The following is a 22,001-nucleotide window of genomic DNA, read 5'->3' on the forward strand; positions in this document are numbered from 1 at the left end:
TTCGGCTATACGCGGCCTGCCACAGATTGCATCCTGGACTCCAACCCACCAGAGTGCGTATACACACCTTTCAAATCACCCAGCGATCGTCGCTGTATCCACTCCTGGCTCGTCATCTCGGGCTCGGGCTCATTGCTGTATGGCTGCTGATCGATCAAGCCGCCCTTCAACCTTCGCAGTATCACGGTATCTTCAGGCCGAGAGAAGTACACCAGACTGTTACGAGTAAGCCCATCTTGCGGTGATGGTGGCGGGACCACGCGATGCACATTCGATCGTAGTAGACCAGCTGTAAACTTGACCAGAGCATCACCTACGAAGAACGAATCAGCACGGTAACGATACGTTGCACGCATTTCGCCGCGGTGACCTACCAAGATTCACGACCAAGAGACCAGGCACAGGCTTAACGTACGTCCACTGGCCCGTACCGGGCAAGCGGATCTGTAAGCCGCCAAGCCAATTGGCCAAGATAGTCAGCGTGCCAAAGTCGGTATGCTCTCCTTGCCTCGCCGCTCCTTCGGTGAAAGGCTGCACAGCAGACTGATTGAAGCGTACATGGTCGCCTGATCTCTCACCGATCCGATGCAGGTTTGCAAGTGTTCCTATGGGAAGCTGAAGATGAACTTCGTAGTGCGTGAGCATGAGATCAATGGCTTCACGACAGTGGCCGGTGTACGATTGCAGCAGCGGCCAGTTGTCCTTGATTAGCTGAGGATGTGGCAAGGCTTTACAATTGCCAACGAAGTCGTCCTTGCGCATCTTTGGACTCTGTTAGCTTCGTCATTGTCAGGGCGATACCATAGTCAGTAGGGTAAAAGTACATTGTAGGATTCATTTCTCCTCTTGGTACCGTTATCGTCCTTAAGGTCGATATCACCATGACGATAGCCAAAGAAAGGATCGAGTTTCTCTCTCGCGACCTCTTCTTTCTCACCATTGCTGAGCTTGAAGAATTGCTTCTCGAGTTCATGGAGTTGCTCTGCTTCAGAGACCAGAGCATCTCCAAGCTTCGAACCCTCTGTGTTAAGGTAGAAGAACCCTAGATTTCTTGAGGCATCGAAGAAGGCTTGCGATTCTGGTCCATTGCTGTCTTCCAGCTTTCGTAGAGAGACTGATACTAGTGGTGCAGTCTCCACATCGGCGTCAGGGAAGGGAGGATAGCGCTGATGGGACGTTGTGGGAGCCATGGCTGTGTTCCACGTAGAGAGGTTGACAGCGCTCGAGGTTACAGTGCCTGTACGATTGCGAGTGAGATGTGTGGTGGCGTCAGCTGTAGGTAAGTAGAGCTCCCGACATCGGTTAGAACGGCATGTAGCTCCTCACTATGATCGAAGATCAATTGAGCCACTTACTTGCATGTTCGTAGCACTATTGCAGGATACATTGTAGGTGCGTAGAGCCGTAAAGGAACGTGCAACATAGTTGGAAGTGGATTGTACTCTGTACACAGACAATAGATTGTACAGAAGCTACAGCGCAAGCTTTCTGCATGGTATCAGGCCTCCATAGACATGCATGGTCTGCATCCTAGACCCCTTGGCCAGCCACCTCATCTTCTGCTTCCGCTACCTCCACCCTTTACCGCGGCTCGTCTGCTCTCCCGATCCCTCACTCTTTGCAGACTGGTCTTCACATCTCCCTTCTTGAAAGAGTCGACATCATAATAATTCGGCGAGATTTCAAGTAACCACTCCGGCTTCACAGCCGTGACAGTCCGGATATAGTTCTTGGACGTCAACACAAATTCGTTGTACACGACCCATTCCGAGTCCTGTCCCAATACCGTACTGGGATGCAGAAGAACGGACTGATCATCCTTGACGGTGACATAAGTCTTGCCGCTGCTTTCGCGCTTCGCGACTTGCATGAAGAATCCTGCGACGAGTGCTCGACGGATGTTCTCGTAGTACTTCTTGTCTTCGAATGGCGTGCTGACGAGCTCGACTTCCTCGCGCTCCATTATGCGCTTGAGCTGTAAACGAACATTGTCCGCCTGCTGTAGTGCTCGGAACGACAGGAAGTGGTCGTGACACCACTGCTTAGAGTTCTCTTGAGCAGATGGGGACTTGAAAGCGTGGTAGACATTCAGCATGGTTAGATGGTCGCCATCGGTGTGCGTAAAGAGCTCCTTCATCTCGTCGGCCCTCTTACGAGCCGCGGCTGGTCGGACGAAGACTTGTGGCACACTGAGTAGTGCAGTAAGTGAAAGAATCTCGTTGCTGCAGTAGAATTCGGGTGATGAGATGAGCATGACAGCCAGCGCAGGATCGAGTGGAAAGTCGGAGGCCAGCTTCCCAAGCGCGGTCAACTCGCCCTCGTCGTCTAGACATGCCAGGTAATTGAGCTCTTCTAACGCACGCATGAGCGTCTCGGGAGCCGGCGGATCCATCAAGTCGAAATGGACCAGATCGTCTATGCCAAGTTTCTTCAGCTCAAGCACGGTGCTAGCAAGATTCGAGCGAAGAATCTCTGGGTACGACTGGTCAATGAGCTCCTTCTTGAAAGCACCTTCGGTATACAACCGGAAGCATTTTCCAGGTCGTGTACGACCAGCACGACCAGCACGCTGCTGAGCGGAAGCCTTGCTGATCGGCGAAACGAGAAGAGACTCGACACGGATACGCGGATTGTACACCTTCTGTTTGCTGAAGCCGGGATCCACCACGTAGACGATACCATCGATGGTCAGGGATGTTTCTGCGATGTTTGTGGAGACGATAACTTTGCGGCCAGGTCGGCCACCGGGCTTGAAAGACGCTGGTGCGGCATCGAAAATACGTTGTTGTTGTGCCGGTGGCAGTGAACCATATAGCGGGTAGACTTTTAGAGGGCCAGCATCTGCTTCGCGTATCATGTCGTCGGCTTCAAGATTAATCTTACGGCAAGCGTCCTCGATTTCTTCTTCGCCAGTCAAGAATAGGAGAACGTCGCCTTCTGGCTCCGTAGCGTGGATTTGCAAGACGGTGCGTAGCGCTGCCTCAACATAATCACGTTCCGGCTCCGGTGTGTAGAAGATCTCGACGGGATGTGTTCGACCAGGTACAGCAAGTAGTGGTGCGTTGAGGAAATATTTCTGGAATTTCTGCGCATCAAGTGTTGCAGACATGATGATCAGCTTCAGATCAGGCCGTCTTGTGACCACCTCCTTCAGTAGTCCCATAAGGATATCGGTAGCCAGTGTACGTTCGTGAGCCTCGTCCAGGATGATCGTGCTGTATCGTGTGAGGTTATGATCGTTCATGGCCTCCCGCAACAGCATACCATCCGTCATGTACTTAAGGATAGTCTTCGGTCCGGTCATGTCCTCGAAACGGATGCTGTAACCGACCTCCTCGCCCAACGTCACATCCATCTCTTGTGCGACACGCTGAGCAACGGACATGGCAGCGACTCGACGAGGCTGAGTACAAGCAACCATCTTCGCTTGTGATTGTGGCAGATCATCGAATAGCACAAATTGGGGGATTTGTGTAGTCTTTCCGGAACCAGTCTCGCCGACGAAGACCAGAATCTGCGTCTTCTGGTACATGTCCAAGAATTCCTGCCTCTGCGCATGGACGGGCAGACCCCGTCGAGTCTTCAATATGCCAAAGTACCGGTCGGACAGTTGTGACTGGGGCTTGAAGTAGTTGTGTGGTCCATCCTCCGCCACCTTCGCATCCTTCGCAGTCGTCGCATGTCTCTTCAACTTCAGCCCATTACTGCTGCCACCATTCGAAAATCCGTTCAGACTTGCGCCATCGCTTATGGACACGCCAGAATCGTGTTGCGAATCGGTGTCGCCTCCGTACATATGCGCCAGATACGGGTTCTTGCGATCATTGTTCTCGTCGGTGGGCGCCATCTTGCGGCGCTTGAAGCGAGAGGTTTGCTGCTCTTCAGCCATTGTCTCTGCGCCGACGATTTGGTGAGGCGAAGGCAAAGGCTGCGAACTTCCGGGCGCACCAATTTTTGTAGAGCCGACCCTGCAGCGGCAGAAGTGTAACGAGTCATGCGTCAAAACATGCATGTGTGACTGAGGCACACGTGCATGCCAGCATTTTCCGTGCATCTTTGTCGCCCAGAGCTACTGTATTGTCAAGTGGTCTATAAAGTTGCGTATACGATCGCTTGGTGTTTGTTGAAGGTCGTAGACCACCGAAAAGACGTCATAGGCATGGCTGGCCCCGAGGATCCTCCCACCATACTGTTTGTTGGCCAACATGAAACGCAAAGGACAGAAGCCGTCACTCCAGAACTGTTGTATCGTGCCCAAAATTCTGGCTACGACCTTCTAACGGCTCCCATAACGACGTCTGCTTTCCAATCGCGGGTACTGGAGACACTGCAGGAATATGTCAAGATGCTCAATGCCTCCTCTGAACAGAAAGACGTCCCGTTGCCACTTCTCAACCCTCTCTCACCAGAAGATACCAACTTAGTTCCACTCGATAGTAACTCCTCGCTCATTGCAGTGACAAGCCCATGGATCGATCTGGCATCACATGACCCACTGATTGCTCATGTCAGCCGACAAGTATTCAATCTCGAGGTCGCATACGCAGCGTTCGTCGGCATCAACAACATCCTTATCCATGGTCCCATCAGCAGCTCAGGTACAATGCAATATGCTCGGACATTACTTGAAGGACTTGGCATGGGCCCCTACATCTCAATTAACGTGCTGCTACCCATGAGTGGCGAGCTAGAACAGGACATCAGCGCTGATGGAATACATCTCTCTGAATTGACCCGCCCAGAGTATGCTGAAGAAGTCGAGGACGTTGAAGAGGGTGAAGGCGAGACTGAAGTGTATGATGCTTGGGAGACATGGAACACGATCAGGACTGTGTGTAATTACAGCACAAAGCTTTCCATAGGTATGCAATACAATCTGCCACTGCAATTCATCTCCCGCTCTTTCCTGTCGCACGCTGCACTGATTCAATTCGAGGCGTGGTTAGCAAAGGTATCCGATTCTTTGCTGAATGGACCTATGCGCGACATACCCTTGACTAACTGCATCGTAGCCCTTGAGCTTCCTCGCCAGTTACCAGCTGTCAACCTCCAGTCTCGATGGTACTCTGAGCCCATACGGCTCCTTCCACTACCACGAACCAGCTTCTGGCGAAACGGCAAAGGCTTTCCTGTGCTTTCAAAACAGCACCAACAGTATCTGACTCAATTCTTGCGTCTTCGCTTTCCCCCTTGGGTCCTGCTGAGTGATGTCGGCGCGGTTCCATCATTATCCAACGAGGCAGCTGCACGCGCCAGCTCAGAACCTACGCCTGCGGAAGCAGCAGCGGACTCGAATGAACAGCCATTAGATCTAATACAGCACTTGAAGTACATGCGCCATTTGCAACAGTCACAGCCAACACGACCACCGATTGAACGTTTTGGGCAAGGCTACCAGGACTACATGCAATCGCCGCTGCAACCACTGACCGACAACCTCGAGTCCATCACGTATGAAGTCTTCGAGAAGGACCCGGTGAAGTACGAATGGTACGAGCGCGCTATCGCTCTTGCACTTAAGGACTTGCGTGAGAAGCTAGGCGAGCAGAGAAAGGTTGTTGTAGCCGTTGTAGGCGCTGGGAGAGGACCACTCGTCACGCGTGCCCTCCAAGCTAGTCGCAGTACCGGCATCGGAATACAATGCTACGCCGTTGAGAAGAACCCAAACGCACACGTCCTCCTCCAACATCGGAATGCCACAGACCCGCTCTGGAATAAGCAGGTCACAGTAGTCAAGTCAGATATGCGTACCTGGTCCGGCCCACCGACGATGGGAGGCAAGTCTGGCAAAGTCGACATCCTTGTCTCCGAACTCCTTGGCTCCTTCGCCGACAACGAACTCTCACCCGAGTGTCTGGACGGCGTACAGCACGTCCTCGACCCAAACCACGGTATTAACATACCGCAAAGCTACAGCGCGCACCTGACACCCATCGCCTCACCAAAATTGCACGGCGATCTACTCGGTCGTGCTTCGACAGATTTGAACATGACCATGGCCGAGAAGTGGGAGTTGCCGTATGTGGTGATGCTACACCAATTCGATTATCTCTCCACCGTCCAACCTTCAGCAGAAGATCCGCGGACACCTGTAGTACAAGAAGCATGGTCGTTCTGGCACCCGATCTCTACAAATATCCTCGATCTGGCAAAGTCGCGAGCAGATGGCCACATCGACGCCGGAGGCCATCTAGGTGGCGATGGCACGAACGAGCACAACTCGCGATCCTGCAAAGTGACATTCAGATGCGCGCACCGTGGGGTCTGTCACGGTATAGGAGGATACTTCGAGACAGTACTGTACAGCAGTCCCACGAGTGGACAGAAGATCGAGCTTTCCACGAATCCCGTCACGATGGCGGACAAGAGTAAGGATATGATCAGTTGGTTCCCGATCTTCTTTCCGTTGAAGACGCCAATCTATGTACCTGATGACGCGGAGATGGAGGTCAGTATGTGGAGGCAGACAGACGACAGGAAGGCGTGGTATGAGTGGATCGTTGACGTGTACATTCGTATGGGAAGCAGAAGGATGAAATTGGGTGGCTCGGACTTGCATTCGTGTCGGCGAAATGGATGTCTCATGTAGGACAGCAAAAAGTTCCACAAGTAGAAGTCTTGAAGATATCAGATCTGAGGTCACAAAAAGTCGCTCCCGCAATAGGCCCAGACGCCTTCGCTAATCGGTGTATCGTGACACGACCGACCTCAGGGTATCACCATAGTTGAGCAAAACAGAAGCGTACATATTCAGATCATGTCTTCCTGCGTCTGAACCTTATCGCACGTCCTCCCTGGGCAATCGACCCATTGCCCTTGTTCCTGCTCATCGTGCAAACAGGGCGAGACTCGTCCGAATGCATAGAAGCCAGCGCGAAGGAGTCAGTGTTGTGGCCGAAGTACAGCCAGATGCCATCTTGCGACATCTTGGCAGACAAAATGCCGATCGCACCATTCGAATGACTGTTCTTGACGCTTGGATGACCCATGAAATCCTTCTCGATAAAGCCTTTGAGCGCTTCGTCATCTGTCACGGTCTGGAATCCTCCGTTGGTAGCCTTGCGCGGTGGGCGGAGCAATCTTTCCGAACATTTGCTGGCAGCTTGCGTTGTCCCCATGTGCTCACCAGTCCCGCTCGTAACAGTAGCTATGCACTCGCGTCCTGAATCTTCGGCGTCATAAGGTATGACGGCCGCACCGATGCCAACCAGAGCGGCGGGACCAATCCGACCACGGTGCTTCATGCCGATACCGCCAGAAGACGCTGCGCACGCGATATTGCCGTACATGTCAATCGCAACTGCACCAACAGTGTCCGTAATGAGATCTTCGCCCATTTGCGCTCCGTCCTGTAATGGAATAGGTCGGGGCGGAGGAGGCCTGCCAGTAGACACGTCATGAAGGGGCATCGTAGTTTGTTGCGACTCCGGCATAGTTTGGTACAGACGCGTCGATCCTTGTAGACCAGAAAACGGACCGAAGCCTTGCTGTTGCGGCGCCTCCGTTGGCTGGCGTTCTCCACTTGCGTCACTCAAGCTAGACTCTCCGCCCGAAGATCCGTCTTGCCATCTTCCTGATGTTTGTACGATACGTTGTGTGTGCATCAGAGGGTGTGAGTAATTCCCGCCACTCAAGTCCATACTGGATGATGTCCGATGGTGCTGCCAGAACCCGTCCGCGAGTGATTCATATGCGTTGTCACCGCAGATAGCAGTGTTGCTGACCGTTCGCATTGTGCTATGTGGCGCCGAAGGCAAGTCGAAGTCGCTCATCCCTGGTGGACCATAAGGATCACTGCCTTCTATCGGTGTGTACAATGAGGCGCCTGTCGTGTCTTGGGCATCTGCCATCATCAGTGACGAGCTGGAGCGCGCTGGAGGCGAAGATGAGATTGGCAGTGGCAGATGAACATCTGAAGGTGGAGGAGATATTGGCTGCGCTTCGTTCCACACACTGGCTAGCATGGCGCGCGAATGTGCTGTCCGCATGCTTTCCTGATCGTCTTGGTTGTGCGCATAGGCTAGCAGGTCATTTTGTGATGGCGGTGGCGATAACCCATACCACTGACCCTCCTCAGCACGACTCTGAGCTTCAGCTTTTAGCAGATCGTTCTTCCACTTCCTCCACCGATCCCGAGCTGCTGGCGAGATGAGGTAGTCGATAGGCATGACTGGCATGTCATGTTCGTACGCGAAGTCGGTGGCACCTTGGCCCACTAAGAGGTTGGGTGGCACCCGTCGCAGAGATAAAGTCTGGGTTGTGTGGTCGAGGAGTAGCCGAGCGAGCGAAACAGGGTTCTTGATCTCTTTCATGATATCAGTAAGGATGAAGTGAGAATTGTAAGGTCGTGAAGATGCAACATACGTGCAACGGCACCAGCGCCGCCACTGCGGCCGAAATGATCAACAACAATAGCATCGCACTCCACCACACCGTCCATCGCGAGATTGCTGCCATAGCCTGCATTCGTGATCTCGCGGTCTTCGAGCACTTTGACCGCCATCTCAACGGCGTCCACAGCTGAGCCTCCCCCTCTCATCAATGCCATCGCGGCTTTTGCTGAACTGTGTACACATTAGCGGCAGCAACCCATCAAGGAAAAAGCACGATAATACTCATTGCATGCCGCCAGGTGGTATTGCTCGTTCTGTATACTGTGAAAGCCTGCTCCCGCATGGACAAAGATGCAAGCAATGTCGTTGCTCTTGCGAGCCCGCTTACTGCTGAACATCGTGCGATGTGCTTGTGGATGGAGCAGTACCTGATGAGACTCGTTTCTCAGGTATTTTTCAGGAGTGGCGTCTTGTTAGGATCGTGAAGTGGAGGATCTGAGGCTCGCCGTCTTGATGTGTCAGTATCACGGGTTGTATCAGAAGCACGTGCAGTGCGTCTTAGGCCTCACACGGCATGCTCTGGCTGAATGGCAGCGGCGGCGGCACTCCTGGTCACTGGATGAGGGAATGGTCAATGAGAGTGATGCTTTGGGTGCGTTGCTGTCAATGCAGCGGAGTAATGTGGTGGAGATGATGGAGGGGGAGAGGTGAGCGGTGGTAGTGAAGTTACGAAGTCGGAAAATTTCCAAGGTGAGGTCTGCGGTCGCCTAGGTCGCGTCTCGCGTGTTTCTTGCTTCTTCTTCTGAAGATGGCAAGAACGACTCGACAAGGTCGACACCCGGTGGTCGTTCCAACGAAAGTGTACCTACCTGGGCGAGTGATCACTTGTCAGGTAAACCTGCTGTAGAGACAGCGCCGCAGAAGCCATAATCATAGCATCATGATCCGTCTCTCGCAATGCAAACCGAGGGGGCGCAGGAGAACTCGTGTGTGTTATATAGGGATACTGTAGAGTTCGTGACGAAGCTTGGCATGGCATGCCCAGTGGGGCAACTTCCCGAAACGTGCCCGCCGTGCTCACGACGTTACGTAGGTCCAATGTCAGGTTAGGCAACACGGGCAATTGCGACTCAAACGTATACAGCACAGATTCCACGGAGAGTGTTGGGGACGTCTGGAGAACTACGACTCTTGCACCTTCTTCGCCATCGCTTACTCCCTCCTACTTAGCCCAGCATGGCGCCTCAAACGCCCGCCGTTGTCATGGACAAGTAAGCATACATTCGACCCGGGACGAACAACGCAAATACTAACTACCGCGCAGCGGCACGGGATACACCAAGCTAGGTTTCGCTGGCAACGACTCACCCTCCTTCGTCTTCCCGACCGCCATTGCGACGAAAGGCCCAGCAGCAGGAGCCGGAGGTTCAGGCTCTGGACGACCAGCAGTAGGCCAAAAGCCGTCATTCCTGACTGGTGGCGCAGGCCCAGGTGGACATCTGTCGGCAAAGAGAGGCACGGAGGACTTGGACTTCTTCATTGGCGACGAGGCGCTTGGTGCAGCAGCAGGGCCGGGGTACGGTCTACACTACCCTATACGACATGGACAAATCGAGAACTGGGACCAAATGGAGAGGTTTTGGTCGAACAGCATCTTCAAATACTTGAGAGTCGAGCCCGAAGACCACTACTTCCTTCTCACCGAACCACCGCTCAACCCACCTGAGAACAGAGAGAACACAGCCGAGATCATGTTCGAAAGCTTCAATTGTGCTGGACTCTACATTGCCGTGCAGGCTGTACTCGCATTGGCAGCATCGTGGACATCTTCGAAGGTGCAAGACCGAAGTTTGACAGGTACAGTGATTGACAGTGGTGAGGGTGTAACCCACGTTATCCCTGTTGCGGAAGGATACGTCATTGGAAGCAGTATTAAGAGCATACCAATTGCTGGGCGAGACATCACGTACTTCGTACAGTCTCTGCTGCGTGATCGAGGAGAGCCGGACAGCTCACTGAAGACAGCCGAGAGGATCAAGGAGGAGTTCTGCTACGTGTGCCCAGATATCGTTAAAGAGTTTGCAAGATTCGATCGAGAAGCAGACGATCGATTCAAGCACTACGAAGTGCAGCAGCCTGGTGGTCGAAGTGTGACAGTCGATGTTGGCTACGAGCGTTTCTTGGCACCCGAGATCTTCTTCAACCCCGAAATCTACAGCTCAGACTTCCTTACACCACTACCTACCATCGTCGACACCGTCATCCAAACATCACCAATTGATGTTCGAAGAGGTCTATACAAGAACATCGTCCTATCTGGAGGCTCAACACTATACAAAGACTTCGGCCGCCGCCTACAACGCGACATCCGGCACCTAGTAGATGCCCGCATTAAAGCCTCCGAAGCACGCGCAGGCAACCAAGCCAAGTCTGGCGGCCTTGACGTCCAAGTCATCACACACAGAAGACAACGACACGGCCCTTGGTTCGGAGGCTCGTTGCTCGGCCAGACACCAGAATTCAGGAGTTACTGCCACACGAAAGCCGAGTACGACGAGATAGGTCCCAGTATTGTCCGAAGATTCGCATTGCTCGGTGGTCCGGGGAGCACGTGAGGTATCCTCGGGTTTGTTATATGGCAAAAGCCGCTACGCATACCTGCGCTTAGTTCATGCAAGGTATATACCGAGAATCTGGTTAAGATCCTGGTCAGCCACCACTTGTACTCCCACAGGTCGTATAATTAGCCGCTGGTCACGACTTCGCGGTCTTCACACTGTATGCGACCAAGATGGGTATACGATGCTTGTGAGGATTTTGCGCAGAAAGTACAAGAGAAGGTTCTATCGCGTTCCAGCGGACCGCCGTCGCGGAGTTTGACCTCTTCTATATAGCAAGGAAAGGATTGTCATTGCTCTGGCATTCGTCCATACCCGGCCTGCTGTGCTCTTACTACTTTGTGCTCTAAATACCAGAGCTTTGCCTGATGACAAGCACATGTGAACTTCAATCCCGACTGACCAGGTAAACTGTGTTACTTCCCGCAGAAGAAACATCATGCCCGCGGGTAGTGATGAGGCGACAGGCTTGCTGACAGATTGTCGCTTGTGCGACCTCTGCCGCAATACCGACCATATGGCTCCCTAGGTCTATGGTGCGGCTCGGCAGAATGCTCTTCAACCCAAAATGAGGCCAGCACACTGGCTGTTCATCGGCAAGCCGACCCCGTGCCGGGCCCGGCAAAGTGTATCGCGGCTAACCAAGTGCCGCGAGGAATGTCGAAGTGAGAGGCTTGCTGAACGTCACTTGCTCATTGGGAAGCATGTAGCAGGCCGGCCTGAGAAGACGTCGACGAGTATACTGGTCGAGATGAAGTCTAATGAGTAGTCGAAGACGCCGAAAAGATCTGCTCAGCGCGATTGGAGGGCTGCCCCACAAAGCGAGCGTTTGCGGAGATCCAATGGGAAAGCTTTGAGGAGGCGCCGGACTCGTTACGGGAGCTCTGTTGCCGAACAAGACCGACTTAGTTCTAGAGAGGACTGAGAGACCCGAGCAATCGGGACTGTCTCGCTTGCTCGACGTCCTGGTATGCAACGGTGGAATATCAACAGTACTCTCCGGCATCGTCAGTGGCATATCATTTGTGTAAAGACCGTCTGGTTCCCCCACGGCGTCTCTTGCCGAAACGATCTCCTAGCCACATCTTATCGCGATCTAAATTGCATCGGGCCGTTGGCATCCGCGGCGTCGGCCTCGAGAGCGCTGGTTTCGACATCTTGGTTCAGCATCAAATACTGGGACAGTGGCTGCATCGCCGGTCCTGCGGGCTGCGCCTGCTCCATGAGCAGCGTGGCACCTTCCGTATGAGCAGTATCGTGACGATCTCGACTCCCTCTACTCTCACCCTCGTGTGCGCCTTCCCGACTCCTGCCGTAGCCTTGCGACCCTTCCCATCTTGTGCGACATCACGTGCAACCAGCGGACCGCGAATAATACCAATACTACCTCACGTATATCACCTACCGTGGAGTCTCACGATCCCGTTCGGCTTGCCGACGAGCTTCTCCAATCGCCGCATACCCAGCATCCGAGCTCCACCTCCACCTCCACGATAGCTTCAACCAGTGGTCCTCACTCCGCTACCGGGCCCTCGCTGCCCGGGCACGCGCAGAATCGAATGCGCTCTAGTATCGCCTGCATTCGATGCCGGCGCTCGAAGGTGAAGTGCGTCAACAATGGGGTCGGAACGACATGTCGGTCATGCGAGAACGCAAGCCGGGAGTGCACATACCCCTCACCAGTGGCCTCGACAGGTCGGCGGAGGGATAGTCTCCCGGGTAGACAACAGGATGCTGGACTAGATGGGGAAAGGAGGCCGAGACCGAGAAAGAGTGTACATCCTCCTGCTGGTACTGGACGAGAAAGCAATGCAGTCCGAGACTCGTTACGGCCCCTGCTCGATGCATTGGATCCAAAATTACTCACACCACTTGTATGGCAAGAGCTCTTCGACATCTTCCAGGTCCACTACTCTGCAGACTTGCCTTTCCTGCATCCTCCAACATTTCTTAGGCCTCTTCGACAGGCCCCAATGCAACCTCCGTCCACCAGTATGGCAGACCTGGACTCTAGTGCTGCTTCTAGTAGACCCCCGGCATCGCCTGAATTCCTGTTGGCGTTTCTGGCTTTGACCGCACGGTTCCATAGTAAACTGGTAGCGCACCACCACCCTCCGTCGTCTTCCAGGCCAAGCAACCCTCTGATAGCATGCCAGTATTATGCAGTAGCTGCAAATGAGCGATTGGCCACTAGCTGGACTGATAATCGCGTGCACGATATCGAGCGCATCCAGGCCGCGCTTATGATTGGCTTACACGAGTGGAGCATGTGCAGAGGTGCAAAAGCGTGGCTTACTATCGGTATAGCCATTCGTGCTGCACAAGCAATGGGTCTACAGTACGAGCGCGAGCTGGACGATGAGCCCATGTCTCGCGCCTTGGCTCTTGGCTCCGAGGCTGAAAGGATGGGTCTGGACTCGAGAAAGGGCTCTCTGGCGGGCTCTAAAGGGGAGGAAGATGCTTTTGTTCAGCAAGAGATTCGGCGGCGGACTTTCTGGAGTTGTTACATCATGGATCGCTACCTTAGCAGTGGCAAATACCGGCCACAAATGTTACATGCGCACGAGCTGCGCATCCAGCTGCCGGCGAGTGAGCGATCGTTTCTGTTCGGTGAAAAAGTCAGAACTTTAATGCTGGGAGAAGAGGAGCGTGTCGTTGAAGGCAGGGCAGAATTGCAGAATCATCGACAGGCCTTCGTTGCGCCTGGCAAGTCTCTTGATGGTGGACGTAAAATGTCGATATCCACAGACCTGACTAGCGCGAATGATGATGAAAGGGGACGTCTAGAGACTGGCGTTGACGAGGGCTTAGTTAGTCGCTATGTGAAGATACTCAAGCTCTATGGCCGTGTGGTGCAATGGTCTTGCGCAGGTGGTCGCAGGTGAGTACCACGCAGCCTTTTGAGGAGGTACAAAAGACGCTGACATTGCTTTCTAGGATTGAGGAACACCCACCTTGGGATAGGCGCTGCCAATGGAATCGACTACGACAACAGTGCTGGGACTTCCGAGCAAGCCTCCCTCGACAACACACACTCACCCCACAGAATACACAGGCCCATATCAGCATGAAGACCTCAACGCCATATGCTCTTGTGCACATTGTCTATCTTCTATGTAACATCATGCTTCACCGAGAGTATGTGCCGTTTCTTCCCATTCGGTGTAACAGACCTGTGGGTCCGCTCGACGCACCGATGTTCCCACCAGACCGATACGATGTGCCGTCTGGCTTCTGGGAGGAAAGTGCCACCGAATTGTTCAGGTGCGCGCGAGAGATTATGGACCTAGTGCGCAGTTGCCAGGAGTGGTCTGCGCTTGTAGAAACGCCGATTGTTGGGTTCGCGATATATACTGTGGCATTCGTCGGGGTGTACAGTATCAATTTCACGCACATGGACCGAGAAGGATATATGTGTACTCCACCAGCAGTGTCGTCGACGATGAAAATGGATGGTGACCGATCGGGTGGAAGTAAAGGTTTTGAAGCTGCCAAGAAAGCGTTAGAGATGGTTGGACACATGCGACCTCGACTGCGCATGGCTGACGGCTGGTTTACAACCATTACACGCATGCACAAATATTTCCGGCGTATGAGGAGCGACTATAGGAAGAATGTTGTGTCTACCGAGACAAGCTCATCGGAAGACGACAGTGGTTCCACCGTTGCCAGAAGTTTGCGAGAGGGTGGTCCTGGTGGTGGACTGGATGAGTGGAAGCTGCTTGAACGTACCATCAAGGACTTCGGCAATCTCGACGATTATGATATCGAGATGGACGATGCGGATCCTGCGCAAGAATCACGCCCTGGCGACGCACTGAATGATGATAGCGGGTCTGCCGGGACGACTGTTAAGAGCGAAGACCGTGATACAAGGAAGCCAATGGACCAGAAAGCAGAAAGTGGTGGTCCATGGAATGCAATCAATGCCACTTCTGGCGCGACGTTGAGTCGGCAGCAGAGCATGTCGACACCCAACAGTGCCCAATTCCGGACCTACGACTCTTACCCTTCGCAGTATCATACTTCGCATCCGCCCACGCAACAGCAGCCAACGCCGCAAGGCTCACTACCACCTCCGAGCTACAGCACTCAAAACAATGGCTTCCGTCCAGCCTACTCTGGAGAACTCTCTATATCGTCCGGACCGCCACCAACTCTAGTCTCGCCAGCTTCACACTCGTCGACTACTCCGTCTCAGGCTTCGCCTCTTTTCGATCGCCAGCTGCCTAGCTATGCAGGATGGACGCCACAACACGCACCTTACCCACCAATGCAACATGCGCAGAGCGCTTATCCACCGGGTACCCATCATTATCAGCATGCGCCAATGCCCATGCAGCAGCCTTTCGCCTCACCACATCAACCTTCGCAGCACCAGCACCAGCACATCATGCCCATCCAGCAGCATTATACGGAGCAGCCACCAGTGCAGCAACAAGTCTGGGACGAATACCAGAAGGAAGCGTGGCTTAATGGTTTGCAGACTCGTATGAGTGCCGACGATCTTGCTGCTTTTGTTAATGGAGGAGACATCGCTGAATGGGCTTCTCGAGAGCAATTTGGGTCGACCCCTGGCTGGCTGAACACTCTCTACGGTATGTCAAGCATTTGATCTGCTTTGTATCAATTCCGTAATGCACCTGACATGACTTGTCCTGCATTTGGCTGAAGCCTTATGAGACCGCGGCGTGTCAAGAACATGACAGGGAGGTCCGTTATAATGTTTGTATGATGTTATGAAGGAGAAAGTTACGCTTATGATCCAAAGCATAGCAAGATGATGTAGAAATGTATTGAAGCTACTTCGCTTGTCAGGCCGCGGTGTGGGCAGCAATCTCTCTTAGCTTCCTCAGCCGAGTCTCGACCACCAACTGGCTGATTTGATAGCCTGCACTGCTGGGACTGGCAGCGACAATCCTGCATAATCTCACAGGGACATGCAACGGTCATACAACTTAGGTTTGCTGCCGCTGTCAGTGCGTGTGGCCCGCAATACGAAGGTGCTTCCGACACGTCACCCATTTTCGGGCCTATGGTTGCAGTACCATATCCATCCATCTGCTATTCCTTCAGGCTGCGCTCGGAAGCTGTAATAACATTGCAGCTCCATCGACCCTCACAGACTCGACTATTAGGCGACATTATACAGACCCAATACGGAGAAAAACACATCCAAGTTATGCACGACGGTCTCTTTGACCATATTCTTTGACCTTGGTAGTGCAAGCACGAAGAGGCTGAGAATTCGTCGATGCTCTTCCAATACATTGTCCTGCTGCCTGGCTGCTCGTATTCCACCGCACCATGACGTTACCTCATACCACCCCTGAAGCATCGGTAGGATGGCGTCGCACGTAAGACTGCTTAGACCTCACCAGCACGTGCGTACTTCAAAGCGCCATGGAGGCTAATCCTACTTCCATTGCTGCCATCCTCTATGTTACCGCCTGAGCGATGGATGGGACGGACAGATGGAGTCTAGATCATGTCCGCGGAGTGGGTGGTATTACACGAGTGTGCGTACGCAACGTTGCGCTTCACCGTTACTTGATGGCCAAAAGAGATGGCCAGCGGCTGCCAGTCAGCTAAGTTCAACCAGCTGCGTATTGGTGTCTCTTCCACCGACCCAGTCTTAATAAATGCAGAATATCTACACGACATACTGCATCATGGGGCAGGTCAAAACACTCTCAGCGAGTCCTATCACCATCCTGTAGGACTGCTATGGCACAACGATGGACGAGTGCCTCGTACTTTCGCCCCGGGTCCTTTGGTTTTTCTGACCACCGTATGCTTCCTCTTGCTGTACCTTGGACCAAGCCCCAAGCTACTATATACACAGCTGAACCAACGGTCGAGCGGAACAGAAGATCGTGTGCAGCGATGGGACTGGAAAGACACCAAGGAGGAAATGTACTGCCGCGCGCGGCACACCAATCACTCGCAGAGCAAGACCTCGATCCCGAATGTCATCCACTTCATATCCTTAACGAACCCAGGCGGAATTTTGGACCTTGACTACGCACGCTTTCTTGCGCTCAAGGCTGCTGTCGTCCGTGCTGATGCCATGGAAATCAAGCTCCATACAACCGGACTGAATCAAAAGAATTACTGGTGGAAGCAGCTTCGAAGGCACATTACGCTCGTAAACGTTGACTGGCAAGACTACTTTCCCGATGGCGGGTCTCCCGCGGCAAGAGGCATTTCCTTGCCTCATCAGGCAGACTTCTTGAGACTCGCGATCTTGAGGCGTGAGGGAGGCATCTACTTCGACACGGATGTATATGCTCTCAAGCCGCTTAACGAACTTCTCGACAGGCCCCGCGACATACTGATGGGCCACGAGGGCGGCAACCGCTACGGTCTTTGTAATGCAGTGATCATCGCACGACCCGAGAGCGAGTTCTTATCACGATGGCGAGAGGCATATACCAGCTTTGACTCGCACGTCTGGAATTACCGTTCAGTTCGATTGCCAAAGCAGATGCAGGTGATGCATCCCGATCTGATATGTCCGCTGTCACCCACAATCTTCTTCTGGCCAACATGGGCGAAACCACATGTGCATTATATGCATGATGAGGTGTTAGATCCTGTCGAGCGCTCAAGCTTCGAGGCAGATCTGGAGGATTTCGGTGGAGCGATGTATGAGAACCAGCTGGCATTTCATGCTGTCGCTGCGAAGGACTACTTGAATGTTCTGACTGCGGATGATGTGGAAACGGTAGATACGAGGTTTAATCTGTTGCTGCGCGAGGTTGCTAGAGCGGAGTTGTAGACTTGTGATGGCATACTTCCCCGTATGCTAAGGCCTTGTCCATTCGCATCGTATCGTGACATCCCTTTCACAGGCTTTGAAGCCCCTTCTGATTCCAGTCCCAAAATTGGTTTATCATGTCCTTGTTGGGGAGCGCTCCATTGAATTTGGATCTTGTTCTCCTAACGCCAAGTACTGATTGACGCCAGTGACAAGCAGCTGTGAAGTTCTCGATGCCGAAGTTCTCGATGCCGGCATTCCTGGGGTCTTGTTCTACGTCTCATCTGGCTTCCAGGAATAATTTATTCATGACCCTCGCAATCCGATCATGACTTGCTGCATTCAATGCCGCCTAAGGAAGTACAGCTGGCGTCCGTCCTGGGTAGCAGGTCTGTCATGGAAGCTCATCAGAGCGATCCCAGAATCTTGCCGTAGTCTGCGGTGGCATGAAGTTTGTCAGGGATAAATGCAACGTGCCTGCCTATGGCGCACCCTGTACTATCCACGGCATACCGACTCGTGAGGTAATCCTCCCTCCACATCCCGAGTCAAATACGATGTTGTGCTCAAGTCAAACCTTGATGTAAGCGTAGTGCAGAGAGATTTTCGTGCCGCCACCCACCGGCCTCCGCCATCGTCAGCGGGGAAATGCGTGCCTCTCCACAACAAGCAGGTGGAGAGTTCTTCCGGAGCGTCATCAGCACGATTGGACTTCACGTTGTACCTGATCTACTGGTAGATTTGCCTTATTGATCGAGGGACATGCTTTGCACGATGCTCCACGAGGCATCGGGACAGCAGGGTGCGAGAGGGGCAGCCTGCCTAGCCGATGGCATGAATGCTACGTGATGATGGTAGAAAAGGCGAGAGGTTGCCCGATCTCATCATTGCGGCCTTCTGTGTACCCATTGCTTGTAATTACTCGTGCAAGCTTGCAAGATGTTGTTTGGGAAACTATGCCAGGCGGCGCTGCTGTCTCTGGCAGCAGTACGGTCTGACGCTCTAGCCATTGGTGGCAAGCCGGAAATGGTTGTGCATCCGTACAAACGGGAAGCACTCCAGGATATTGTCACTTGGGATGAAGTCAGAGATTACAACGCAGCCTTCGAGAACATACTGATAGGTTCTGCAGCATTCTATCTTCGTTCGTGGCGAGCGTGTCCTGTTTTATTCAGGCGAGTTCCATCCATTTCGACTGCCAGTCCCTGCACTCTGGCTCGACGTCTTTCAGAAGATCAAGGCACTAGGCTACAATGGTGTATCATTCTACACCGATTGGGCACTGCTGGAAGGTAAACAGGGAGAGTTCAATGCTTCAGGTGTCTTCGCCTTCGAGCCTTTTTTCGAGGCGGCAGCTACTGCAGGCATCTACCTGCTCGCTCGACCCGGACCATATGTAAGGACACATAGGTCTCTCCAGTACGCGAATACCCGCCTGACAGATATACGTAGATCAATGCCGAAGTCTCTGGAGGAGGCTTTCCAGGATGGCTTCAGCGTAACCCAGCCTTGGTGAGTACAATCATACACGACTCTCTTGTGCAAGAGCATGGCTTAGTACTGACGTTCCCCTTTAGATGCGGACACGGGATCCCAGATATCTCAACGCCACAGACCTTTATGTGTCGAGCATTGGAGGTATCATCGCAAAGGCCCAAATCACTAACGGTGGCCCCGTCATCTTCGTCCAGCCCGAGAACGAATACACTGGAGCCAACTCTAGAGTTCCCGAGTTCCCAGATGCCGTCTACTTTGCCCGCGTTGAGCAGCAGTTGCGGGATGCAGGAATTGTGGTGCCTTTCATCTCCAACGACGCCTCGCCGAAGGGCTACTTTGCTCCAGGTCCTCCGCGCAAAGAGGCAGCTGTCGACATCTACGGCTACGATGGGTATCCCCTCGGTTTCGATTGTGCCAATCCTAACGTCTGGCCTGACAATGCCCTGCCGACATACTACCTGGCAGATCACCTAAATCAGAGCTCCAGCACGCCGAATTCCATCATCGAATTTCAGGGAGGATCATTTGACCCATGGTAAGCAGCGATAATGTGAATTTATGGCTTTGTATTCCTGGGTTCAAACTAACGCTTTTGGCAGGGGTGGACCCGGCTTCGCTAATTGTCTTGAGCTGCTGAATCCACAGTTTGAGAGAGTGTTCTACAAGAATGACTTTTCGGCTGGCGTAACGATCTTCAACATCTACATGACCTACGGCGGCACGAACTGGGGTAACCTTGGGCATCCTGGTGGTTATACTAGCTACGACTATGCTGCCGTCATTGACGAGGAGCGTGGTGTAGCACGAGAGAAGTACAGTGAAGCTAAACTTGAGGCAAACTTCCTCAGAGCTTCTCCAGCATACCTGACAGCTGTGGCGCAAAACAACAGCCATGCGAATGGCAGCTACACTGGCAACAGTGCACTTGCAGTCTCTGCTCTCCTAGGCAATGTCACCGACTTCTTCGTAATCAGACACGCTGCATATAACTCGAACGACACCACAGAGTACTCCATCACACTACCCACCAGCAAGGGCAACGTCACTATCCCCCAGCTCGGTGGCAGCCTCTCGCTCCACGGGCGCGACTCCAAGTTCCATGTCACCGATTATGATGTTGGTGGGATAAATCTTCTCTACTCGTCTGCGGAGATCTTCACATGGAAAAAGTACGGCGACAAGCGTGTCCTTATCGTCTATGGAGGACCTGGTGAGACCCACGAGCTTGCCATATCTGGTGGTGGCCATGCATGGACAACTCAAGGCTCAGGTGTGAACATTGCCAACCGCAATGGCGCGACCGTTCTTGGCTACGAAGCTGATGCCACGACAAAAGTCGTCCAACTTGAATGCGACCTGACTATTTACCTGCTTGACCGCAACTCTGCATACGACTATTGGGTTGTAAGCTTGCCCAACGATTCAGTCTCTGGTAATCACACCAATGCCACGTATGAGGTTTCTGCTCCGATCGTCAAGACTGGCTACCTCCTGCGCACTGCAGAGGTGAAGAACAATTGTGTCTATCTGACTGGCGACCTCAACGCAACTTCCGATATCCAAGTTATCGGCGCGCCAGCCCACACTAGCGAGCTCACCTGGAACGGGCAAAGCCTTTCATTCAAGCAAGGCTGGGATGGTGTTGTGACTGCTACAGCAACCTACAAGCAGCCCTCAATCACCGTACCTAATCTTAGCACGGTCGGCTGGAAGGTCATTGACAGCTTGCCAGAGGTCCAACCCGGCTATGATGACAGTCTGTGGACTACTGCCGACCTGACGTACTCCAACAACACTATTCGTAACCTGACCACGCCACGAAGTCTATACGCTAGCGACTATGGTTATAATACCGGTGTTCTGCTGTACCGTGCTCATTTCTGTGCCAATGGCAACGAGAAGACCTTCTACGTACAGACCCAGGGCGGCTCAGCATTTGGGCACAGCCTGTGGCTTGGTGACAGCTTCCTTGGATCCTTCGATGGAGCGGATGTCTACACGTATTGGAACACCACGGTAGATCTGCCCGCTCTCACCTCCGGTAAGGACTATGTGATCACGGCTGTCATAGACAACAACGGCTTAGATGAGGACTGGACTGTCGGCAGCGAGGGCTCCAAGAACCCTCGTGGTGTGCTCAACTACACTTTGTCGGGTCATGCCCAGAGTGATGTGACCTGGAAGCTGACAGGCAACCTGCACGGAGAGGACTTCGAGGATGTCACGAGAGGTCCCCTCAACGAGGGCGGCCTGTATGCTGAGCGGCAAGGCTGGCATCTTCCCGGGGCGCCTACATCGAGCTGGGCCAGCTCGGCCTTGGGTCCAATGGAGGGACTGTCAAAGGCAGGTGTCAACTTCTACTCGACTACGTTCGATCTTGATATGCCCACCGGCTACGATATTCCCTTGTCGTTCAGCTTCACGAATGCTACAACGACAGCTAATGGCACTGTCCCAAGCTACAGAGTCATACTGTTTGTCAACGGGTATCAGTTTGGCAAATATGTCCACAACGTCGGACCTCAGGATGTAAGTTGACTGTACCCTCATGTGACAAAGTGCGATCATTGTGCTGACTGCCACAGGTTTTCCCTGTCCCGGAGGGCATCTGGGACTATCACGGCAGCAATTATGTCGGCATTGTGCTGTGGTCTCTTGAAGCCGAAGGCGCCAAGGTCGGAAACCTCAGCCTCGTCGCTGGCACCCCGATCCAGAGCGGTTATGGTCCAATTGAGCTCAGTCCATTGACTGGCTGGACGAAGCGTGAAGGTGCATACTAAGCCGATGCATATT

General features: G+C 53.2%; 8 protein-coding genes across 8 annotated transcripts; 5 read left to right on the forward strand and 3 right to left on the reverse strand.

Annotated features, from left to right (window-relative positions):
- Positions 1–5: 5 nt before the first annotated feature.
- On the reverse strand, positions 6–1,190 carry LTS14_001544 (uncharacterized protein; the record flags this gene model as incomplete). The annotated part of the gene is made up of 3 exons (XM_064834253.1): positions 6–313; positions 375–771; positions 825–1,190. 3 exons carry the CDS (start codon positions 1,188–1,190, stop codon positions 6–8), a joined length of 1,071 nt encoding a protein of 356 aa, XP_064698117.1.
- Positions 1,191–1,552: 362 nt separating this feature from the next.
- On the reverse strand, positions 1,553–3,889 carry PRP43_1 (DEAH-box ATP-dependent RNA helicase prp43; the record flags this gene model as incomplete). Its single annotated transcript, XM_064834254.1, has 1 exon — positions 1,553–3,889. One exon carries the CDS (start codon positions 3,887–3,889, stop codon positions 1,553–1,555), a length of 2,337 nt encoding a protein of 778 aa, XP_064698118.1.
- Positions 3,890–4,159: 270 nt separating this feature from the next.
- On the forward strand, positions 4,160–6,589 carry LTS14_001546 (uncharacterized protein; the record flags this gene model as incomplete). Its single annotated transcript, XM_064834255.1, has 2 exons — positions 4,160–4,862; positions 5,013–6,589. The coding sequence occupies 2 exons, from the start codon at positions 4,160–4,162 to the stop codon at positions 6,587–6,589; spliced, it is 2,280 nt and encodes a 759-aa protein (XP_064698119.1).
- Positions 6,590–6,755: 166 nt separating this feature from the next.
- Positions 6,756–8,548, reverse strand: LTS14_001547 (uncharacterized protein; the record flags this gene model as incomplete). The annotated part of the gene is made up of 2 exons (XM_064834256.1): positions 6,756–8,305; positions 8,365–8,548. The coding sequence occupies 2 exons, from the start codon at positions 8,546–8,548 to the stop codon at positions 6,756–6,758; spliced, it is 1,734 nt and encodes a 577-aa protein (XP_064698120.1).
- Positions 8,549–9,569: 1,021 nt separating this feature from the next.
- ARP3 (Arp2/3 complex subunit, actin nucleation center) lies at positions 9,570–10,948 on the forward strand (the record flags this gene model as incomplete). The annotated part of the gene is made up of 2 exons (XM_064834257.1): positions 9,570–9,604; positions 9,658–10,948. 2 exons carry the CDS (start codon positions 9,570–9,572, stop codon positions 10,946–10,948), a joined length of 1,326 nt encoding a protein of 441 aa, XP_064698121.1.
- A 1,997-nt stretch (positions 10,949–12,945) lies between these two features.
- On the forward strand, positions 12,946–15,566 carry LTS14_001549 (uncharacterized protein; the record flags this gene model as incomplete). Its single annotated transcript, XM_064834258.1, has 2 exons — positions 12,946–13,832; positions 13,889–15,566. 2 exons carry the CDS (start codon positions 12,946–12,948, stop codon positions 15,564–15,566), a joined length of 2,565 nt encoding a protein of 854 aa, XP_064698122.1.
- A 951-nt stretch (positions 15,567–16,517) lies between these two features.
- LTS14_001550 (uncharacterized protein) lies at positions 16,518–17,732 on the forward strand (the record flags this gene model as incomplete). Its single annotated transcript, XM_064834259.1, has 1 exon — positions 16,518–17,732. One exon carries the CDS (start codon positions 16,518–16,520, stop codon positions 17,730–17,732), a length of 1,215 nt encoding a protein of 404 aa, XP_064698123.1.
- A 918-nt stretch (positions 17,733–18,650) lies between these two features.
- LTS14_001551 (uncharacterized protein) lies at positions 18,651–21,988 on the forward strand (the record flags this gene model as incomplete). The annotated part of the gene is made up of 6 exons (XM_064834260.1): positions 18,651–18,794; positions 18,844–19,107; positions 19,164–19,223; positions 19,289–19,743; positions 19,808–21,737; positions 21,794–21,988. The coding sequence occupies 6 exons, from the start codon at positions 18,651–18,653 to the stop codon at positions 21,986–21,988; spliced, it is 3,048 nt and encodes a 1,015-aa protein (XP_064698124.1).
- Positions 21,989–22,001: the final 13 nt, after the last annotated feature.

The sequence above is a fragment of the Recurvomyces mirabilis genome (genome assembly GCF_035927965.1).
Source record: "Recurvomyces mirabilis strain CCFEE 5264 chromosome Unknown scaffold_3, whole genome shotgun sequence".
Lineage (NCBI taxonomy): Eukaryota > Fungi > Ascomycota > Dothideomycetes > Mycosphaerellales > Teratosphaeriaceae > Recurvomyces > Recurvomyces mirabilis.